The 23426-nt window shown below is 36.4% G+C and overlaps 1 protein-coding gene across 2 annotated transcripts in view; it reads right to left on the bottom strand.

Moving 5' to 3' along the window:
* Positions 1-23426, bottom strand: part of AFG1L (AFG1 like ATPase) — an 80455-nt gene that overhangs the window by 13350 nt on the left and 43679 nt on the right. For both annotated transcript variants that reach the window (XM_072855620.1, XM_072855619.1), the window contains exons 8-10: positions 14224-14306; positions 10762-10832; positions 10405-10505 (exon numbers count right to left, since the gene is read on the bottom strand). In XM_072855620.1, the coding sequence (XP_072711721.1) occupies positions 10405-10505; positions 10762-10832; positions 14224-14306 (255 nt within the window). The remainder of the gene's footprint in view (positions 1-10404; positions 10506-10761; positions 10833-14223; positions 14307-23426) is intronic.

Genomic DNA, 23426 nt, shown 5'->3' with positions numbered 1-23426 from the left:
GGTAGTATCATGCACTAACTCTGGTGCAGACTGACAGAAGCCAACTATGCAAGGCAGCATTCAGCTGTATGTGATCATGTAATTACAATATCACATAGCAATGATTATTACTGTAGTGCCTATGCAGAAGGAGGGAAAAACTCAGGTAACACAAGCAACGGTCATTCTGGAATTTCCTAACTGCATTTTGGTGTTGATAGCACCTTATCTTATACCTACACATCCTTTGTGTAAGTTGTTTTCCAGCTTTGACACCCACATGGATGATCAGCAGAGCAGGAATCTGAGATCTATAAACCCTGGGGTAGAAGATATTTTCTGGATCAAGTACAGCCCCCTGCTATCTCAGGTTACCTCATCACAGAATCCTGGTCAGAACTGATTTTGCTTGATCTTACAACAGAAGTTTTTTAGTCACATTTCTCATAGTGGAAAGTTGTTTCAGACCTTTGCTCTTCTGCTGATTAAGAAGATGCTTGTAATGTCCAACTTTTTTTTTTTATTCATAAACAATTTTATATTAATGTATGACAGTGCCACTACTAACTGAAATAGTGCTTTTCCATTCTTGGTCTTTATTTGGGGTGACTAATGTGGATGAGGGTCTCTCATTTCTTTTTCCCTCCTGTGGGGAGAATGATGCATGCCATTCTAGCCTAGACCCTCCCAAGTACACCTTTTCTGGACCTGCTCTGCTTGAGTTCACTTTCTTGCACACAGATGAGTACTGCTTTAGTCATTGATATTTGCCCATTTCCCCATTTTATCCCAATTGAGTTGAAATGTCAGTCTCACTAGAGCACACTCCTATGCTCATTCATCATTCAAGCACAATTACTCCTGCCTTAGAAGAGCTTATCTACTAAATAGCGACAAACATCCATACTGAACCTACAAGAAGCGAGAAGTCTCAAAGACCTATCAGCTGGTCAAAGCTGGCTACAGACTGGCAGAACAGCAAAAGGCATGCTTCTGCTCCCAAAGTCCTCCCAAAGCCAAATTTCCAGTTCCAACTCCAAAGTATGGCATTTGTCAACAAAAAGGTCTCAAAAAATAGTTAAGGCTTAAAAAAAAAAAAAAAAAGGTTTCTGTTCCTTTGTCCAGTAAGCAAACAAGCCTAAAAACAATTTCAACAGCTATAAGCAGGTAAAACACAAAACACCATAAGCAAGAAGTGCATATACATCAAAATTACAGGTAAGTTCCCCTTAAATAAGCTACTAGATCACAATTCAAGTGATCTTGTGATTTTTTACATTTTCAAAATAACCTAGAAACTATGGGAATTAGGTTTATAGGTCATTCTATTTATAGGTTTATTTAAATATTGGCACTTAGTGTTAAGATTTCAAAACCATGGTCAACAAAGCTTTTTTTTTAAAAAAAGAAGTACATTCAGGCATTTAAGAAACAAAAAAATGAATTAAAAAGGCAAACCCTTAAAACTACAATCAGCTTCAAAAATCTTGTCTTTGTGTATTCCCTGGTCTCTAAAGTAAAAGATCTAAAACCTCAAGGTTTATGCAGCTTTCACTGAAGGGAGCGCTTTCTAATATTAAGCCCTGATACACATAAAATAAAGTATAACACGGAAAGGAGGTTTGACTAACAATATTACTACATTACAATATTTCCACCTGAAATAAGTTTCTTAAGTGTATTTTATAAAACACACTTGTGAGTTAGATAAGGCAACTTTTTTTTTTTGATATAGAAACTGATTAAATTCTCAAAGCAAATGTAGCTAATGAAAGACAGACTCTCAGTCCAGAGCTTAAGATGCAAAAGCTAATCTCCTGCTGGGAATAAAACTAAGATCAAAATCAAACTAAGGAAAACTATGATTCTAAAAAAAGTTACTGAAAATAGTGCTGTTCACTTCTGAACAACTCCATGGTATGTTTATCTACAACTACACCCAACAATCCTAAAGATGACACCAAATTATACAGTGGATACATTTAGCAGTTTTTAATGAAGGTAATTCCCTCAAAATGATTCAGAATCATTAAACTGCAAATGCGGCTGAGCTGTGTCATCATGTAGGGGAGACATTCAATTGACTTAAAGACAGACACTTGCTTTCCTAAATCACTGGTTGCCTTTGAAAATGGTCACTTCTTTTTCTTTTCTTTCTTTTTTTTTTTTTAAAGCTTAGTTACATCTTTCATTTTGAATTGCAAGCTATTCAAGTTAGGAACCACATCTTCCTCCTGGTCTGTAGAGTGCGCCTATTGAAATGGAACAACAACCTAACAGAAACTGTTTGCCACTTTTTTGGTGTGTTAATCTACACAAATACGGTACTTTGCCAATTACAGAAATGCTAAACAACTTATAGGAAAAAAAATGACAGTAAGTCATTTTACAACATAGATATTAAATTTATTTTCTTAGCTTTGTTATGCTGTAATATGTTTGTTAATGGTTAATAACCCAAATTCCCTTGCTCTGTTTTCCAGCTCAAACTGAAAACATGACCTTATTTAAATTACTTTAAAAATAATAAACCCCATAGATTCATCTAGCCCTATATCCTCTGAGAGTGGCCAGCAGCAGTTGTCTAGGGTGAATATAGGAATAGGGCATGCATATGGCAATACTTTGCTGATATACTTTCCCAGGTACCAGTGACTTCTTGTTTATGAAATTCCATGCATTTCTGTATTAAACTTTTTGCATTTAACATCGCTGTTTGTTCTTTAGTTTACACATCCACGAAATCAGTTTTATAGATATACTTTCCTATCATGTGAAGACGCTATGTTCATTGGTACTTGGCAGTTGGATGAAAGAATATATTTAATTACCTAATAAAAAGACTATCGGACCCATGAAACCAAGTTATTCAACCTTGGTAAAGAAAAGGCTAAAATGTGTTTGAGTACACTAAAAAGTCAGTATTCCCAGCAGAGGGCAGCAGTTGCTATGCACAAGTGAGAGGAAGACTTTAAAATATAAATAATACTGTGAGGAAAACTATCTCCTTACTCCCGTAGGACCTTGGAAGATCACATATAAGGTACACTGTTGTCTAAATTATTTATACCAGATCAAGATTCAAGCCAAACTGTCACAATTACCAGTTTTTAAACAAAATTTTAAAAGGGAAGTGAAGAAAGAGGACTGGCAGAGGGTGATTTTTCTAAGGCATAATGAGCACTGACCTTTCTGTGTAAACACAGAGAAATGAAACCACTCTGATGGGGTAGTAAGACTTACATTTGCACAATTGCTAGTTTAGGATATTTAGGACATTAGGATTTACAGGACTCCATTCTAGTGAGTAGGTAACTACTTTCAAGCCACGACAAACACTACTATGTGCCATACCGCCACATAAACCCTGGTGTGTCTGATCTGAAAAATTGCTTCTCATTTTGCTCTAAAGCAACTAAAATAGATCAATATCCTCTCATCCAGCATTTTTTAGTTTTCCACATGTTCACAGAGCCAGTAAAGCAAAAAAGCTAAGTGTATGGATTTGATATTAACTAAATTAGCTAAAACTTGGGATTTTCCTCAGCTGGGAAACGATGATTTAAAAATCGATGCACACAATAATGTAACAAGATGCTTTCTACCAAGTCAGCTGCATGTCACATCAGCATTGCATACAATGTATTCTCTGTATTTTATTTTTATAAACTTTCATGGACAACCAGTAATTACCAATATGCATTATTTTAGACAGAATGCATTATTTTAGACAGAAATAACTCCTTATATTCTTGACATGACAAAATTTGATGCTAACCCATGAAACAAGAAATGAAAGACTGTAATACCAGAAGGGCACCAACTCTATCTTCCAGGGTCTTCAGGTATTAATTACAAAGGCAGCTATTTTGAAAATTCTACTCAAAGCTAGGAGATACTTCAAATTATACAAAGTTACCAATTGCTGATTTGCTATTTTAATCTATTACGGATTGGTTGATATTTCATGAAATCATGTGATGCCAAAGTGGAAAATGTTTTAATATTTCCCTTTAAAACAGCATTTTGATTTTATTTCAAAGGAAACATCACTGAATTTGAAAAAGTTTTACAGACTGTTCATATGAAATATCGTATTGCAAAAGTTACTAAGTAATCGTCTGAGCAATTTCAAACACATTCCTTAATCCTACACCAACAAATGTAAATAGAGTTTTAGGTCTGGATGTTTATCCCTCTGGACTGCACTGTAACAGTTACCCAAGACCAGAGCAGAAGACATATTGACGCAACAGTGTGAAAGCAGAGTCATTTGGGTGATAAGATATTTCTCCAACATAACAAAAGCATAACATCCTTTCACACGTTGACTCTTGCAAAACTTAAATTCTTCTTTCTGGAACCATTAAGGGTTATGGATAGCCAAAGGAATCAATTCACCAAGTTTTGAGTGCAAAGTTGTCCACTCATACCACAATGATTATCGAGAACCCCATGAGCAGTGGTATATGCCAGTTTGAGAAAACTCAAAAAAATAATATTGCAACTCCAAGATAATATTGCAACAATTCAGTGTAATCAAAAATAACTTCCCAAAAGAATTGATTCCCTTCATTACACTCACCTATCCCTCTATCTTAAATTAAATAATGTTTTTGGAATTATGAACCAAATGGAACAGAGGAAATAAGTTTAACCAAAGGTAATTGCATTAACTAAATCAAATTAAATTATATTTTGAGTTGTTCTGTCAGAAGACGTTGACAATTTAAACTTTTTCACACACACAAAAAATCTTGCTATCTTGTATTTACTAGATGGGAAACATGTAAACAAAAGTCTAAACAGAGTTGATATCCACCTTCCATTATGAAACTAGTTTTCATCTTGAAACTTTCCCATTCTGAATGGATGCCTCAAACTGACTTCATATGAACATGCATCTGTGTGTGCGAATGAATATTTATTTGTAAAAGTTTCAGTCAATTACTATATTTCTGAGAGTAAGGCTATTATAGACCTTGCTCGTCAAGGTAGACTTTTCTTTAGCAGTGGCTCAGCGAGAAGTTGTAGTGCTTCCATGCTGTGGACCAGGAATGCCAAATTTGGCAGAAAGGTTGCTTGGCATCAGGGAAATGTCTTATACACATCCTGCGAAACCCCACTCAAATCCAAGGCAGTTACAAGGCTCAGAAAAATGCAGTCTGAACTCACTGCACAGACTGATGGTAGACTAAGCACTGTCTACTCCCAAAAGCATGAGGGGGCCGAGTGCAGGTTATCCCCTCAAGATGGACTGGGCACATTCCCCTGCCTGCTGCTGAACTTGTTCACTGCACGTGCAGGTGCAGAGACAGCTGCCAACAGGCAGCAGGGACCCCAACTCCCTCACGTCCCTAGTTTCAGACAATTTCAGACCAGAAGAGATCATGAGATCTCCCAATTTCCTGAATTTTAGAAACAGCTAAGCCTAAAATCTAGTACTTAGCTCAAACACAAACACCTCTTCCTGAAATGACACCCAGTTTTGACCCAAAACACAGTACAAGGAGGCTCTGCCACTTCCTTCACTGTTTCAAGCGCATGAATGTGTGCTTTTTCTTTATCTTCTTTTTTAAATCTGAATCTCTCTGTAGTCTCTGGTTTTCATTATGCTGTCTTCTACCAGATTTAGGAGCCCACTAATACCTGTGAAGATAGCTGTACATTATAAAATAATCTCCCAGTCCTCTTTTTGGTAATCGGAACAAAGTGAACTGCAAGTCTGTCATCTGAGGGGACAAATTCTCCAGCTCGAACAATTTGTGGCTTTTTCAACAGCCTCTTGAGGTTTTTCAATGTCTTTTCTAAAATTCTGATGTCAAAACCACACGTAACAGTCTGCCATCAATCTGAGATGTTTTCAAAATTAAAACAATCTTTCTATCCTCCTGTTTATTTCCACCCTACCCATCCCAGATGAAATTAGGTCTAAATACTCTTTTGAGAACTCCTTTTGAGCTGCTTGTCCATTACAGTGCTTAAATCTATTTCCAAGTCATCACATCTAGGACACAGTCTCCTCCTCCTGTAGGTATGACCTGTATTCCAAATTTCTAGATGCAAAATTTTGTTTGCTTAGATTTAAAAAAAAAAAGCTAAAACAAAACAAACCCTCTCCCTCCTCCCCAAAAACTCAATTCTGCTGAGAAATAAATTGTTGCACACAGCATCCCCATTCTCGTTGCTTTGCCCCCCCACCCCGCCCCACCAAGCACCACTCTTTGTATTTACAGCAAATTTGTATTAGCATTTTACGTTACATTCAAAACCACTGGGGGAAAAAAAAACAGTTGTAATGGGCTTGGTATAAAAATGTGCTCATTAAAAATGCTACACTCAACAACAATCCTTCAGTAATAATTCTTTTTATATGTTAGTTACTAGCTTCTCAATCCATTTAACATATACTTTCGTGACACTGCATAATGCCAATTTCTTAGTAAGAACAGCATCTACAAAACACAACCTTTTCCACAAAATCAGGGAGACTGGAATTCATTTCATTTCCATTCTTTAGTTATCTACTGTGTGAATCCAGAACCAGCTTTACCATCACCCTTCTGGACTAAAATCCGAGTGACAGCCTGCAGTTTTTCAAGTTATCATGTGTGTGAGTGTTTTGCTCGTTTTTTTTTAATATTAGCACATAATAGCACTCTTCTAGTGCCATGGAATTTTTCTTGCACTCCAACATTTATCAAAAAGCTAGTCAAAGATCTCAGCCTTGTTCTCCAGGTCTCCAATGATTCAACAGGTACTTGCAGGCTATTTTTCACATACTATAACTATTAACAGACTGTTTTCCCATGCTATCAGGTGTGTTGGTGCAGATTATAAACCAGCCTGCAGCGCTGTATGTGAAGCGCCTCGCATGCAGCATCTTCTTTTACTATCCTTTAGCGAAACAAATATTTCGCTCTGCTTCACCTAGAACAAGTATTTTTTGCAAAACCTTTTGCTTTTTCCACATCATTATGAAAAGTTCAGCCATCTCCAGCTAAGAATAAGCCAGTAACATTCAGATAATATAAACCATATCAAAACTCCCATTTTACTTAACAACAACAACAAAAAGTCTTATAGCTGAGCAGACATGATATTTGCCCATGACCTTCAGTTTCTCTTGAGTTTTCCTGCACTTCATAACTAGTTGCCATTCATTCTATACTATTTGATTCTGTCTTGACACTGACACAGGACATACTTTTACTATCTTCTTCCTCAAAAAGTCCTTCTTGTTCTTTTTTGTTGTTGTTTACACTTCCCTTACCAGTCAGTTTTGGTCATACTTCCCTTTTGCTTTGGAGAAGTACTCTTCCTGAACACTCAAATATGTAATTTCACTGTTTGGAAGTATCTGTTGGTTACATTGAATGTTAGAAAATTATGGAGAAGACTGTCCCTACACAACACAAATTTCTAGATGAATTCATCGCTGTAAGCTCCCATAAAGCTCCTCAAACCAAATGACCTTGTACTGGATGTAGTACATTTTATGCTAGAAAATTATCATTTGCAATTTTCAGGCTAATTACATTTCACCATTTTCTGCATTTCATCTACAGCATAAGCTTCACATACAATGGTATTTTTTCTTTATATGCTTTTTATAGCCAAGTGCTCAAGAAGCAATGCACCTCATTCTCCATTTGCAACAGACCCCTATGAGTACTACCCTCTTGGGTTTGTTAATTAGTAGACTGATTGATATGTATTCAAGATCCTTGTATTAATTAACTTTAAGGCAGGTACCAGTGTCTTTAATGTTGCATACCGTCCTCCACCTCTTTTAGCCACTCTGTCCTGAAGTAGGCTGTAAGCACTGATTTCACATTCTTATTTTATGAATCGTCCCACGAGGTTTCAATAATATCAATTATATCTCATTTTTCCCCATTAATGAGAATTTCCCATTTATTATGCTTGTCACCAGGTCTTATCACTGATATAAAACCAACTGCAAATCTTGTCTTCAATTCTGTTATAAGTTTAATTGGCTCCTACGACACCAACTTTAGATTGCATTTATCTACCTAGGACGCTTTGCTTGGGCTGTCAGTTAAGCCCCTTCCTGGTTGCTACAGGCTCCAGCTAGGCATATTCCCCGCCCTGTGTCCCTTCATACAATCTGCCTTCCCACGGGACTTTGTCCCCATGTCCTGCACAAAGAAACCTGCAGATTCGCTCTAGCTAAAGCCAACAAATTCCCCTCCAGTATTTTCTTTTGTCAATCTTCCTTTTCATTACATCTTTCTCAGCCTCCTAGTTTCCTTTTTCTTAATAGTTCTACTCATGATGCCTGCCAACTTATCTACGATTTGGTATCACAAGCAGTACCAAATACCTTGTAGCTATGTCTCCTACAGCCTTCTGCTTTATCCCTCCACAAATAGTTCCCACTATTAGCCAGCTTACTTAAATATATGTGAATAACTTTACACTTCCTGTCATCTTGAGTGTCTCCTGACTTCGGGGGTTTTTTTGGCTACAAACCACCAGTGCACTCTTCTGGATCCTACCTATTTTTCCTGTTCTTCTGCGGCATCAGTGGGAATGACTTCCCGTTCTGACTGTTAAAAAAAGATACTGCATGTATAAATTTTTCCATCAAAGAGTTAAATGATTTCATGAAAAAAAGGAATATGGTTTCATGGTTTGATAACTGAATTTTTCTTTTGCCTTTTAGCACATTTTAAAGGCAACTGGGGTGGCAAATGGAACAACAGGGCAGGCAAGGTCTTAAATGCAGCTCATACCCATGGGAATTTTTTACTATTGCTATGAAGCGATATAAAAGTTTCCATTCGTGAAAAAAATCGTATTAGAGGCAACTCAAGCTATTCATCCAAATTTAACAGACAATTCTGAAGTTCATGACTATACTTCTCTATCTATGAAGTAAGCACAGTGATACCACCTTACCAATACACTAATTTACTAATTTACCAATACACTATTTACGAAGGTACATCAGTGATCCGAAAAGAAAAACTGTGGCAAAATAAATAATTTTATATAACAATTAAAGGTATGAACAAACGGAGGCATATACAAAGAAAATAAGTGATGACCAAGGAAGCTGTTAAAGAAAAGCATTTATTGTCTGCCATGTTGTTTTAGTTTTAAGCATGTGATTATTCCATTAGAGACTATCACAACACATCTGCAGAAGGTAACTGAATTGAGACAGCACACTTCCCAAGTCCTGGGTGATCAACGTAAGAACAATACTATTAAATGATGTTTAACATTTCATAAGGATTCTCTTTACTTGTTCTGAGCACAAACCAAGCACCTCAGCTCTGTTACACCAAGATGGTCTGAACCCCACATAGTTCTTCAACAGGATCAGAACCTTTAGGCCAAATGTAGTGGCCACTGCAATGTGAGCTACCAGAGCACATCTCCTTAGGAGCAATTTATCATCCCATTTACGTACATTAGGCATTTACTGGACTAAAGAATTTTATAAGTGTCTGCTGACAGCATAGTTTCCTGATACGTTAAGAGGCACAATGAAGAAAAAGTCTCAAAACTTTTAGCAAAAAGCAAGTGGTTCTACCCATGACATACCTCCTTTCTCACAAACGGCTAACTGGTTTTGTCTCAAACTAAAAACCAACAAAGCCTAAAACCTACAGTCTGCAACATAACCAGTGAAATTTCTGTCCAAATAGTTAACTTGGTAGCTACAAGGAGGTGAAAACATAATGTTATAAACCAAAGGACTGGTCAGCATCCTGAATCAAAGGTGCTATCGGCCCAGTTTACAGTTGTGATCATTTAACAATAACTTCAGGTGTCAGCAGAGAGGTCACCGAAGTACAATGCAACTTCTGGGGGACTGTCTTCAAACCCACTGGCGGTCATATACAAAGAGAGCTTTTCAGGAGTCACACGCCACATGTTTAGCAAAGAATTTGGCAGTATTTAGCAAAATTTGGCAAATTTTGAGAAGGCCTGGGACTAAACAGCCCTTGTACAGCTAGTCACAACTAAGGCATGCAACAACAGCTTTACTCTAGTGGTGCCAGGATTACTACTCCTTTGGTTGAGTATCAACTTAAACACCAGTTTTTAAAAACAGTATTGAATGCTATTTATATTGATATCTTGTGACTACTAATATTCCAGCAATGATGTTAGCCCAGGCACATACTATATTAGGATTCTTGAAGACAATCTGTGATATACTTAAGAATGAATTTACTGTATCATTAAAAAGAAAATTATTATTATTCTTTTGGGGAGTTGGGTTTTTTTTCCTGTTAAATTCAAAATCTTTCTGCCAAGTTAAAAAAAGCCCTTTTAATTTAGTACGACTTGGGAAAATAGCGAGTTTTTGTGTTTGGGGTTTGTTTTTTTTTTTTAAACTGTGAAAAGTCTAAGTGTTAACTGATCTAGATTTGACTGAGTACTCACTCTGTCGCACAGCTCTTCAAACGTGAAGTCTGCAATGGTTCCACACGCTTTATTCAGCCTCAGCTCTCTGCCTTGCACTTTTAGAATCCTTGGTCTAGTTACTATGGGAACATGAACAAAGACTCAATCTTCTCTGGATAATTACTATAAAATTCATCTCTTACAGATAGGAAATGCATAGCTTGATGAATAATAGCACATGATTCAACACATAAATTAGACAAAATGCTGATACAATGACTGCCACTTGAGTGTGGCATCAACCCATATACAGCAATGGAACTTATTAATTGGTCAGTGGAGATTGGGCATTGTGTTCTAAATGTATTCTCTTTCAAGAGAAATTAACTTACGTACAATCATTTTGTTTCTGAGCCAGCTCATCAAACAACTTATCCATGACAGCCTCCACATCAGCTTCACTTGTGCTACAGTGAAAAGAATAATAGAATATGAAATTAATAACACTTGAAGCCAACATCAAACAGCTGCCTGAGCCTGCTTAGCTTTTTGCCCATAAAAAAGAGAACAGGATGTTATGCTCTAAATACAAACATTAGATTTAGAATACACTTAAAAGTAGAGAATATTAACTCTCAGGTAGATGATTCTGCCTTATTTGCATACACTGAAAGACTTCTGTGTTTTGAGCTGTTTCCAGTAATGAGGCAATACAGGCAGAGCAGATCCATTAACACTATGTGTACACAATGAGAAAAAAGGCTTCTGGCTCTATCTTGCATGCAAAATAAGAGCAAATAGACAAGGCAAGGCAGTCAAGCACCTAAAGAAGTATCCTTTGAAATTTCTGAGAGGGGACTTTGTGAAATTAAATATTGGAGCAGCTTGGGGGGGGGGGGGGGGCGGGGAGGGAGGGGGGAATCAAGTCAACTGATTATATTGATCAAACAATTTGCAAAATTAAACTATGAAATTCAAAATACCAGCATGATCTCTGCATTAGTAATTTTATCAGTTTCCCCCCTCTGTCCCCAATACTATTTGGGAAAAGATTAACCACAGACAGTAAAAATGCAAAATATCTGTGCTGGGAGATGAAGTAAAGTTTATATTCATCTTCTGGGTGCCACAAGAATTACAAATCAGTCTGATTAGAGAATATTTTTTGTCACTGAATGGGTTAGAGGGCCAACCTTTCTGTGTTTCATTCTTAAAGAAGATAGATAACATTTCTAGCTGAGTTTGAAAGCTGAGAACAGTAAATTAATGCTACGGTAGACAATAAACTAGAACTGGGATACAGAACACTTCACTGAAGTTTGCATGATCTCATTTGGTGTGAAAAGTCTACTGTTATAGATCGTGGATGCACTCCAGTTGCATTGCTTCACGCAGTTCTAGACCTTCTCTAAATGACAAGTGATGATCAGCATGTTACACAATTACTTTCCTGTTCATTAGGCCTTAAGCACCTTAAAAATGTTAACAGCAGAACTGAAATAACTACTTTTTAGCTCAACAATAGCAAACCTTGTAGATACAAAGAACTTTTTTTTAAAAAAACAAACTTCTGCAAGTTTCAAACACTTTAAAAAACCTTTTCTGAATAGATTACATAAAATAGTAACTTCAAAAAAAGAAGTTTCTCTCAACATTGATATTTGTGTGCTGCTTTCCTCTGACAAAATGACAAATGAAAAGGAACAGACAAAACCAGAAAAAAAGGCACAAAAGGGGGGAAAGAATGCACACACATATATGCACGCGTGTACGCATATAACCATCTAAAAGTTTGATGTAAAGGCTACAAGAAGAAACAGCCAAATATGATGCCTAGGTGGATATTTGCACCTAATTGCCAAGAAAGTTTGTTTTGAAAATAGACACTTGAGTCTGAGATCAAGGAAGTTGCTTTGATCAGGAATCTCGTAATTGTGTTACACTGATTGCTTTCAGATGAGTATGAAACAGCTTTAAGCAACCCTTAGTTGCATATTTTAAACAAAGAAAAGACTACACAAATTATGAAGCATCAAGAGGATTTTTTAAAAAGTGTGATGATGATACTCTAACCATTAATAGGAGAATGTAAACATGTTGGACAAGAACATTTTCTTTTGGGGGCAAGACTGCTAAATAAATTTCAAAAGGCTGTAGCGAAATGCTGTGTAATACCTAATTTTAAAACAAAACAAATCCCTACATACTATGCTAGTTCTGCAGGGCTGAAAGCTCCAATGAACAAGTCTGAATAGAAGAATGAATGAGGTTCCCTCAGAAAAAGAAAGTATTATGAAATAAGTATCTTATTTCTATTGGCAGCTACAGGATTTTTTTTTATTATTTTTTTTCCCCACTGCTTCCTAATGATTTACACAACAAGTTCTAGGGGTAACCAACATCATTCCAATGACAGAACATGAGGCAGACTTAATCACCAATCTCTGCCATTCGCTTGATCACAAGTTTTACAGCAGAACACCATTAAATGCTTCGGCTGGTTACTATTCCTGGGGCTTGCTCGTATTTCTTCTCATCTGAGAGCTGATGCCATAGGCACCATGTTTAGCCTATTACCTGCTAGAAACCACGTACGTGCTCTTCCTTTCTTTGGAGTATGGACAGTGAGAAAAGAATATGGCAGGTGCTCTCCACAATTATCAAACAGAAAGTCACAGAGTGCAACGGGCACGACAAGCGGAGCCGTAAGCAGAGACAGCTACATAGACATTGGAACAAGAGCCACAATGAGCAATTCTGAGATAACAGTGGCAGCTTCAAACAGTACTTCCAAGCAGACACCGCAAAACATAAAAGAGAGTGGAGCCAGGCAAGAATATAGACCAAGAGTTATTTTTCTTGAGTACAGATACAGAACCTCCATTTCACCCATTTTCCATATATAAAATTCTGTCATTTCCTTCCAGAACCAGAAAGAGTTACCTGTTGTAATTCTAGTAAGCAGTACTCCTCCTTCCAGACAAACAACTACAATTTCTAACTTATAAACTGATACGGACATACTTAGTTTCAGATATCTGTCACATCAATGAAAATACTGCACCTTTCTTAATGGAAACATGATATTGAAATCAATATTGTATGTTGGGTTGAAAGATACAATGGCTATAAATCTCATTTTAAGTTATTGTTGTCTGCCTTGCTCAGGTTGTCATTGATTAAATATTATAAGAGCAAATACAAGATAGAAAAATGTCTGCAATGCAAAGGTTTCGAAGTATTTAAAAAAAAAAAGAGAGGATGTTTCTATTAGGCAGATATATGCTGCAACCATAAGCACAACTGTGAACATATATTTAAATATATTTATTTGCAAAAATAGAATAAAGTGCTAAAGAAATTTTGTCATGATAAACAGAAACAATCTGTCAAAATAGGAGGGTGTTGGTTTTTTTAATCCACAGCACTGGAAACACCCAACATTAAATGAATCCTTCTCATTGGATTTCTATAAATACTTAATTACTTAAATACAATAAGGATGTTCTTCTATTATAAGAGAATTGTGCAATCTCTTACAAGAGGATATTCATTACTTTCTAACCATCTGTCACTTCAGTTCTCCAAACACCACACCTCCCCAAAAAATCTAATTAGTTTTTATTCAGTCACACATTATAAATGATGCTAGTGTGGATACTGAAAATGTAGTTTAATGAAGTTAATATCAAGGCATAATGGAAGGCGGTTTGCTGAACAAAATGGACCAGAAGGCAAAGAAAGGAAAAGTCACACTCTGATAATTCTACTATACATTTTTCATTTCCCATTGACTAGGAAATTATCAGCTAATAAGAAGGAAAAAGAGGGCAAATACCGTATCATAGATAAACTTACAGGTAGAAGAGTTTTCCAGCAGCAGGAAGCACTCGTCTCCTGTAGTCTATTCCCGAATCAAGCTGGACTGTGCTGCAATATTTCTACAGAGACAAAAAAGAAAAAGAATAGCTTTCCTCAAGCCAAAGCTATATTTATTATTGTCTGTGTTACAGAGAAGACAAACTGCTGCGATAAACCATCAGCACGAATATCATCTGCAAAATTGAAATCAAGATCACAAAATTGAAGTCTCCTTCACAATTATTGAAGCAAAGAAATAAGCTGGAACTCATTCACATACTCAAAACAAAAAAGTAACCATTTTCAGAAGTCCATCAACTAGAAAATTAATATAGATCGGAAGCATGAGGAATGAAGTGAGGGTGGATATTACTCGTTCTCTCTGGGTAGTGCTTGGGGGGGGGCGTGGGGGGTGTAAAAATAATGATTTTCACATTAAAGAATATATATTTAGAAATAGAAAAATGAGGAGTAATAAAAGTTTAACAGACCACATTCAAATTCTAGCAACAGAGACAACTGAAACTACTTCTACTTTATAAGCTGAAAATCATTTATTATTTTCCTTCTACTAAGAAGATTACAAATTTTATGAGTCAAACATCAAACATATGAACCACACCAAGTCTTGCTGCAAAATGGACTGAAGCATAAAGGGGAATAAACAAAGCTCTATATCAAAAAGATTTTATTTCAGTTTTGTAATGTCTGAATTGACTCGGAAAAGGATCTTCTGGGGTTTTTTTCCCTTTAAACAACCTGTAAGATTCCAAGCGTGATATAGATGCCCCTGAGTAGTCACAATAGTTGCTTCCGTTAGAAAACTCAAAACCAGCTGCACTAAAAGTTGCTTTTTTTGATTCAAGGCCTGAGGCTGTGAGCAAAATTCTCACTAACCTCAGTGGGATCAAGATTTTACACCTTCTGGCAAAGGGAATAGCTCTGCTTATCTGTTATTACTACTGCCAACATGCACAACTTCTGCGTGTTATATAGCTAGAAGCAAAAGAAGTTATAAAAGAAAAAGAGGAAAGTTTTAATATTTTAGAAAATATACCTCTATCAACAATTTAATTAAAGCAATAAAACTTTTTTTGTAGGTAATTCAACACTATTAAAATTCTTTGGATTGCTAGAATCCACTAAATTACTCTGCTTCTTCACTGCACTACGAACTATTAGTTTATCTTTAATATTACTCTCGTTAAGCGTTTCATATTCTGTGTGTCAAATTTTTCAAAGCCTCCTTGAGGCCATTCAAGTATCAGAATTGGAAATGTCAAATCTCATTTGTAGCAACTACATTGCAGGAAAAAAAAAACGCTTAAATTTTAGAAGAACTATCACCAGTGATTTAAGGAACAATGGCCCTTTTGAACAAATGCATTGTATAGGACTTACAGATTACAAATATCTGCAGGAGTGACTGTGATGACTCATTGCACTAATTTTTTGCCTTTGGCTATTACTGAAGGTTCTATACCTATTTTAAACCTCCAACTTCTCTGCAAAGACATATGGCTGAAGAAAGAAGGTGAAAAAAAAAATCATCCGGAAAGCACAGAATCCCAGGAAAATCCATGTATCTTTAATTCCGGTAAGTGAAAAAGCCATGCTAATCAAATCATTATCTTGGGCTAAGGCTACTGCAAAAACAATAGCATTGGTGCTACAATATTATTATAATCTATTCCCTTTCTTTTCGTGAAAGCTTACAAAGAACGAGAATAACAGAGCAGAATAAAAAAGTTCCAGAGGCATGTAATAATATGCACAAGGGAGGGAGGATGTTTAAACTTTTCTTCAGCATCAGTCTGGCAGTCAAGGCTAGAAGGAAGATTCCTGAAATTTCACAGCAAAGCTGGTGCACTTAGCTCTTCTTTGCCAGGCACTGATGCTCAGCATCTTTCTGCCTAATGTTTTATTTTTCCAAAGTAGTACATTAGCTCAAGTATTATTTTCTTCATTTAGCAGGGGAAAAAAACCCAAACACATTACTACAGCTATGTGGACTATGAAATTATTTAGATTAACTTTAGATAGTCAGATATTTAGTAACGCTGTTTATCATTGTGGGGTTTTGTCCGGAAACAACAGATAGGAAATTTTGCATGAATTCAGCCTCATCTCTTTGGCCTTCAAGATGGGTTTACAAACTCTACCGCTCTCTCAGGGTGTTGTGTTACACATAGAGTGAAGAGTGAACAAAGAACTACATATACTTAAGAGTGTGGCACAGTTATGGTATGGCTGGAGAAAAAAAAGTGCACCTGAACATTGTAGCTGGTGTAAATGTATTGCGCTGATATTTACAGCGGTGCTTGTGGCTCAGCTGCTGATGAGTGCTGAGTCGGGCAGACATTCTGTGCACTCAGATACAGACTGATACTGGGCTAGATTATGCAGGTCACTGCAGCTTGCTGAAATATGTATCAGCAGTGGGTGCTACAGTATTTTAGTCCACTTGTGTTCTGCTTACAAACTTATCACTCCTTAAATGCACTGACAGTCTTGTATGACTTCATGATTTCACATTACAGTGAATGAATTCTGGAGGTAAGAACTGTACATGTAAATACTACCGATAGAGCTATGAAGTAGATGCATTTCTTCTGTCTACCCTTTTCTCTTTCTTCAAAATAATTAGTATTATCACTATTCAGGAAAAATTGCTATCATTAGTGACACTAGTTAAGAAGAGCTTGCATGCTCAAAAGCTTATTTATGTTTTTGGGCCCTTTTTAAGCTACAAACAGTTGCCTAAATGAGAGATATTTCTTTTCCCTATGAACCTTGTCTTGTATGCCTACAATAATGTACTACTATTGATTCTAATGTGATATAACATTGCATAGTTTATTTTTAAAATATCTGTTAGATATTCTGGGCTATAGGACTTTTCAGCCAGAAAGGCAATAGCAGCATGCCATTCAGAGGTATATAAAATACAGTTATTATAGTCCTACTGATTTTTTGCTTCCTTAGGAGGCAAAAGTCAACTGAACCAAACATCAACAAAATGGAAAAACAGAATTGATATACAACAGTTTTGTGTAACACACGATGTAAGCATAGAAGTAGGGGCCAGTTAATGGGAACAGAGAGATACTTAGTCCTTTGGGAAACATTTGGCCATTTACTATCCTACTCCTTGGATGTTCCTAATTAATTTCCGGTTTTGGTTGGGGGTTTTTTTGGGCTTAATTCTGTCCTATCTTTCAAATACAGTTTGTCTCCTATTTTTCAAACCAGCATTCTCATTCTCAGTCAAATTCTGGTTTATATTTTAGTTTGAATCTCTAGCATATTTTTCATCCATTACAGTCTCAAGAACCACCACTGACTTGGACCTCAAAGCCAGTTTCTTCTTTTTTTTTTTTTTTTTTTTTAACTCTCCAGACTGATGCTCTGTTCAGGAAGGTACTCCAGCCATTTAGAGCCCATGTTCTAAATAAAATTAGAACAGCCACAAAAATTTCTTCACCCTTCTGCAGGTTCACGTCAGTAAGTATCTACCACTGTTCATCATTAATTATTTTTACTGAGACACTTCAAAGCTCACTCACACCTATTTTGTTAGGCACTGTATAAATATACATAAAATGGATGGCCCCTGCCATTAAAACAAAACATTATTATCTGCATAGCAACATGCTCCCAGAAAACATTCCTTTAAAACATGATTGCTGTTGTTAGATTATAAGCTTTGTAGGGTAGGAACAACCTTCTCCTTACATGAATTTATGACAGTAGAGTACAGATCTATAGGTGCTACTGGAAAACAATGTAACAAAAAAATCAAAACAGAAGTGTGAATAAAGAAACCGATCATTAAATGACGATGTGGAATAAATTAATGCCAACAAAACAGCGTACAAACATGCACTGGTGCAGGCAAAGCTATTTACACAAACTGAGCTCTACGCAGTAGGGAAGAGAAAGGGTATGATAGCAGTATCAGTGAGCTGAAGGGCGGTAATGGAAGGACTGCTTCCACTGCCAGGCAGTAACAACAGCATTTCTCCTCCAAGTTAAGAATGTACCAGTAGAGATGGTTCTAAAGGGGGATTCAGCACATGGTTAACTTTTACACAAAGCCAGAGTCAGAAAAGTCACAGAGAAGCTATGCGCTGAGCAGAGATCCAGAAGTTTTTCCTTTTGGGGTTTCCTTTGTAGACAAGGGTACCTACCACAGTTCTTTGTTTCTACACGCATAAACATTCACTTATCTGCTTCACAGGAGTGCAGAGGGCAAAATGTTCATATTTGTAAATAATTTTTTCAAGAGAAATGCCTTAAGTGTTAAAAAGACAGCATATAATCAGAATGTATGATAGAAGAAAATAAAGCACACCAAAATATTGTATACATCCAAGCTGAACACTTAAAATACTAGATTTACAAAAATGAAAACCAGATACATGGTTGCACAGTATGGAAAAACAAATGCTGCTCACAACTCTAAGTATGAAATACTGAACCTCAGAGAGGATGCACATGTGAGTACCACTATGCATCTTCTCTCCCCCTCATGGGTGTCAATGACATTATACTCCTGCATCATGGAACTAGAAAATCAGTACTATTATTTACAAACTCTGCAAACTCCAGGGGGAAAAAAATTAAAATAAATGGCAGGCTTCTCTACTTTTTACCCTTAATCTTTTTGCAGCATGGGGAAAAACCCTACTAGGATTACATACAGAAGTTCTAGTTTCTCTCTCCATCTTTGGACTAACTTCTCCAGCACCGGACTGATTAAACCCTACAGATGTGATTGCATCCTCACACTCTCTAATCACCACCACGGAATCCTAATCAACAGCCAAAGAACTAACCGGAGTGCTCAGATTGTTAGTACTTAATTGTTAAAGCCACAACTGTAACTATTGGTTTCCATTTTTTAAGATGAAGATTTAAACTTTCAGACTTCATTTACTTGGGCTAAACTTCTATTTTTCTTTTGAAATAAATACCTAAAATTGAAGCTACAGTTAGTCTAGTCTGTTCTTGTGGAACTATCTACAGTTTCCAACAGATTTTCTATTCTATTGAGATATTTCAAATCTGACTTACCCTATTCAATTCAAATGCATAAAATTAATTAGTCATACAATTTATTTTGAAGTCATTTATGTATTTATGTATACAAAGAACAAATACAATTACAGAATTGGAAACGCAATTAGTAAGTTAAAAATACAGCACAATCATGCACTCATTTCCACTGAAGTGGCAGAAAAACTTTTTATTCCAGAAGGAAAAAAGACAAAGCCTCAAGGCTCAGCTCGAGACAGAACACCTAAAACAACAATCTTCAGCTAGAATGGATAAATTAGACTTTCAGTATATCTACTGTAGAAAGTTATTAAATATAGACTAATATAAATACATTTTTCTTCCTGTAAGCACCGCTAATATTCCTTTGTTGCTGCAATCAAGAATGGTAGATATTAAAATGTTTAACTCCTCAAGACATTAAAGTACATGACATGATAGATAGTTAAGTAGAAGAACAGAGGTTTCAGAAAATTTCAAAAGGCAGACAAAGTTAACTGGATAACCTGCAAGTTCTCAAGACGTGTGTTTCCCATGTGTCACAAAAAACCCTGAAATGCTAACAGATGTCCTTGTGGTCCACTGTACTAAATACAATGTGCCCCTATGAGCTCAAATATTGTGATCAGCTCGTGACACTTGATAATGCAAGTGAGTAGGTATCTCTTCAATAAGGTTAAGACCATCATAAGTCAACCCAATTGTCATTCTCTGCTCTGAATTTTAATGGCATAAAAAAAGAAACAACATACAAAATCATATACAAATCATCCTGTCGGCCCACAGGATCAGACAAACTCTATCTGAGGGCCTCCAGAGAAGGCATAGGGAGACAGAGATGTGAGAGTGCTTCACCTTGGGATGATCATTACCTTAATTCTCACACCTGCTGAGTTTCCTCAGCCTTTCACACTTGGGTCAAACCAGACACCTGCAAGCGCAGCAGTAGCACAGCATCTGCAGTATCAAATACACTTTCCATATGAGCAAAGAAGAGTATAGTCCTATCCCCAGGCATGCAATGAATACTCTTAGCCTCTGGTGTAGTTCTTAACGAACACATTAGAACACCTACTATTAATAACCAAGCCATGCCTACATGAGAAGTGCAACTTCTAACCACTCTTTCTGAGCAAAAGGTATCATAATTTCCACATAGGTATCATCTTCCCTTTTCAAATGCATCCTCAGCATCTAACTCTTTGTATTAGCTTATATAAAAAAACCCACCAAACCACCCCACTAAAAAGCACCCCACACCTGTCCTGCTGATTTGGTCTCCATTAACAATACACAGGATCACTAGTATTCCTTCCTTCCAGCAAATGAGAAAATCATGAGATTGCTCATTGACAATAATTCTTCTCATACATTTACATCCGGCCTAAGAAAAATTCTCACATCACGCATCACACAACATGTAAACACGTGATGAGAACCCTCAGCCAGCAACAGAGGAAGAGTTCCTCAGGTACAGACTTAACCATTTTTATTTTTCATTATTTGACTTCATGCAGTGTTAGATTACCAACTAGAATATTATTTCTTCTTTCTTAAAATTCTTTCTTAAGCAATTTCAACAAAGGGTTTCTTCATCCAAAGGATACCATTACAATCAGCATTTTCCCAAATGATTCATAACTATGGTAGAACAAGAATCCTCCCAAGCAAACATGCAGTGTGTCATGAAAAAATTATTTCTGACCTACAAAGCATACCCACAGGTTTTAACTTTGGCTTACTCTCAAAGTCATCAGCAAGTGACAATCACCAGCACATTTCAGAATCTGAAACTGCTCCAACTGGGACTCACAAGCTGGGCAGGTCTGTCCGCAGCCTGCTGAGAGAAGCGTATGAAGTTAAGTGCAGTGTTTCCTCTCTGGTGCACCTTTAAAAGGAGATCAACCAGACCATTAGTCATGAGCAAGCATGGTACGGATGCAGGACCTTCAAAAGCCTGCTCCTTTTATCCATGTTTAAAATTGGCCTTGTTAAAAAAAAAAAAAAGGAGGGAGAGTAAATCGCGTTTGTAACACTCCTAACTTTCTGCTACACCGATCCATGAGAACGAGATGTACTCAGGCAGAGGGGGAAGGAGAAAGGGAATCATCAGGTATTTGGTGGTGGATAAAAACTTGGTCCAAGCGTTGTTGGGTGTGCATACAGTTTTTGTCTCCCTGTTCAGATGTTGTTGAAACAGTAGACTTTAAAGAAAATGTCAATGAATCCTCATAAGCACTATACATGACCTCTAGGGTAATTAGCAATCATTCAAAAGCAACAAGACTAAAATGTTCTATTCTTTATTACTGTCAGCTCTTGTCTTGATCAGCATTTTAATAAAGATGGTTCATTGCTAAGACAGTTGCATGAATCAGTCATAATTACATTCTGACACGCAGTGAATAGTAAAGCAAAACTAAATATCACTTCATCAACCTTTCTAACCTTTATGCAAGTATTAACTGTAAATAATTTTTACACAATCTTACAACAGAAAATCTGCATATTTCTTAGCTTTGTACATACTCTACCCTAACTGAATTTCCTGTGACCTATACCTGAAAAAAACCCTTACAATCATGCATAATTACTTAGTCCTGCATGATGTTCAGGTGTTGCCTTCCACAGATCAAATCAACTTCAAGTACAAAAGGCTATTTGTTCTACAAAATAGTAATGCTTTAAGGGGTTAACTAAATTTTTTTACAGTCTTTTCACCCATATTCTTCATTAGCTGCAATAACAAAATACAGGAAATTGCCACAATAGCCTTAGACACTTCATGCTTGTTCCAATTTTAAACACTGTAACAAAAAAAAATCAAACCAAAAAACCACACAAATAAATTTTGAGGTAAACTTTCAAAATGTCATCCAAGTATACTGTACAATATCAATGAAACTAATCATGCTCAGGTAAATTTTGGATGGCAAACATTTTATTTGTGATTTATTTTTAAATGGACCTAGTACACAAAGATCTGGGAAGTGAAAGACTGACACATACAATTTTTTTAATTAATCTGTTTCTTACACTTGTGACAAGAACATTTAAACTGAAGAGCTTAGCAGAAATAAATTTAGAGGTAAAATTAATTCAATGGAAGTTGCACAAGTTTACATTACAGCCTTCAAAACTCTAACAACTAAGAAACCCCACTATTCTTGCTAACACAAGGAACATACGATCTATTGTACAACTTTTCAATAACGTATTTTAATGTCTAGCTACAAATCAGCTACCCCCTAAGAAGAAGAAAAATAGACAATTAACTTGTAAAATAATGGTGCATGAATAAAGACAGAGACTCTTAAAATGTACTGTTCTGTGAACAGTATTTCAGATATTCAGACAAAAGTGAAAGAATTCAGGAGGTACAGATGTGGCTGTGCTGGGTAGGAGACAAGTAGCCTCTCCTCTTTCCAGCCAGGGAGCAGAAGAATGGCAGAGTAAACTTCCATGCAATAAGAATTACACTGAACAGCTCTCCCCATTTCACATCACTTAGGAAAAAAGTCTTCCTTGCAGAGTAAGTATAAATAAATTAAAAAAAAAACCCCAACCCAAACAAAAACTAAACCCCAAAAAACCAACCGAAAACCAACCCACAAACCATTGTGTAACATCCAGTTTTGCTAAAGAACCAATAATGACTGTAACTTTCAATCTCTTAATAAACAAGCTGTGGTATTCTGTGAAAAACAAATGCCAAAAGTTCACTACAAATTTATAACATGATGTTTGTAAGCTAAGGGTCAAATTCACCCCTAATACATGTACTTCATTGGAATTATACCCTGGATGAAGTTATTTGTCTAGATTTCTTTTTTGCTGTTGTTTTTCTTTTTAACATTTGATTTGTACTTCTTTTTCCAGTATTAGCCTTTGCTCCTGCCAGAACTGTTGGCAGGCAGGAAAAGAAAGAAGAAAAAAAAAATAGTATTGATTTACGAAACTGGATTTCCCAGAATTAAAAAAAAAAAAAAGCGATTAAGATCTAAACAAAGGCTAAAGATGGCTTACGCTTAGCTCTGATGAGGTCCACTACCTCATTACCAACAACTGAAAACTTCTGATGCATTTTGTTTCAAGGGAATCCAAAAGTCCTTGCTGTAAAGCAGGCTGGGGGGTGCAGGGTC

The sequence above is a fragment of the Ciconia boyciana genome, chromosome 3, assembly GCF_034638445.1.
Source record: "Ciconia boyciana chromosome 3, ASM3463844v1, whole genome shotgun sequence".
Classification (NCBI taxonomy): domain Eukaryota; kingdom Metazoa; phylum Chordata; class Aves; order Ciconiiformes; family Ciconiidae; genus Ciconia; species Ciconia boyciana.
This window is presented reverse-complemented; position numbering and strand designations above follow the sequence as displayed.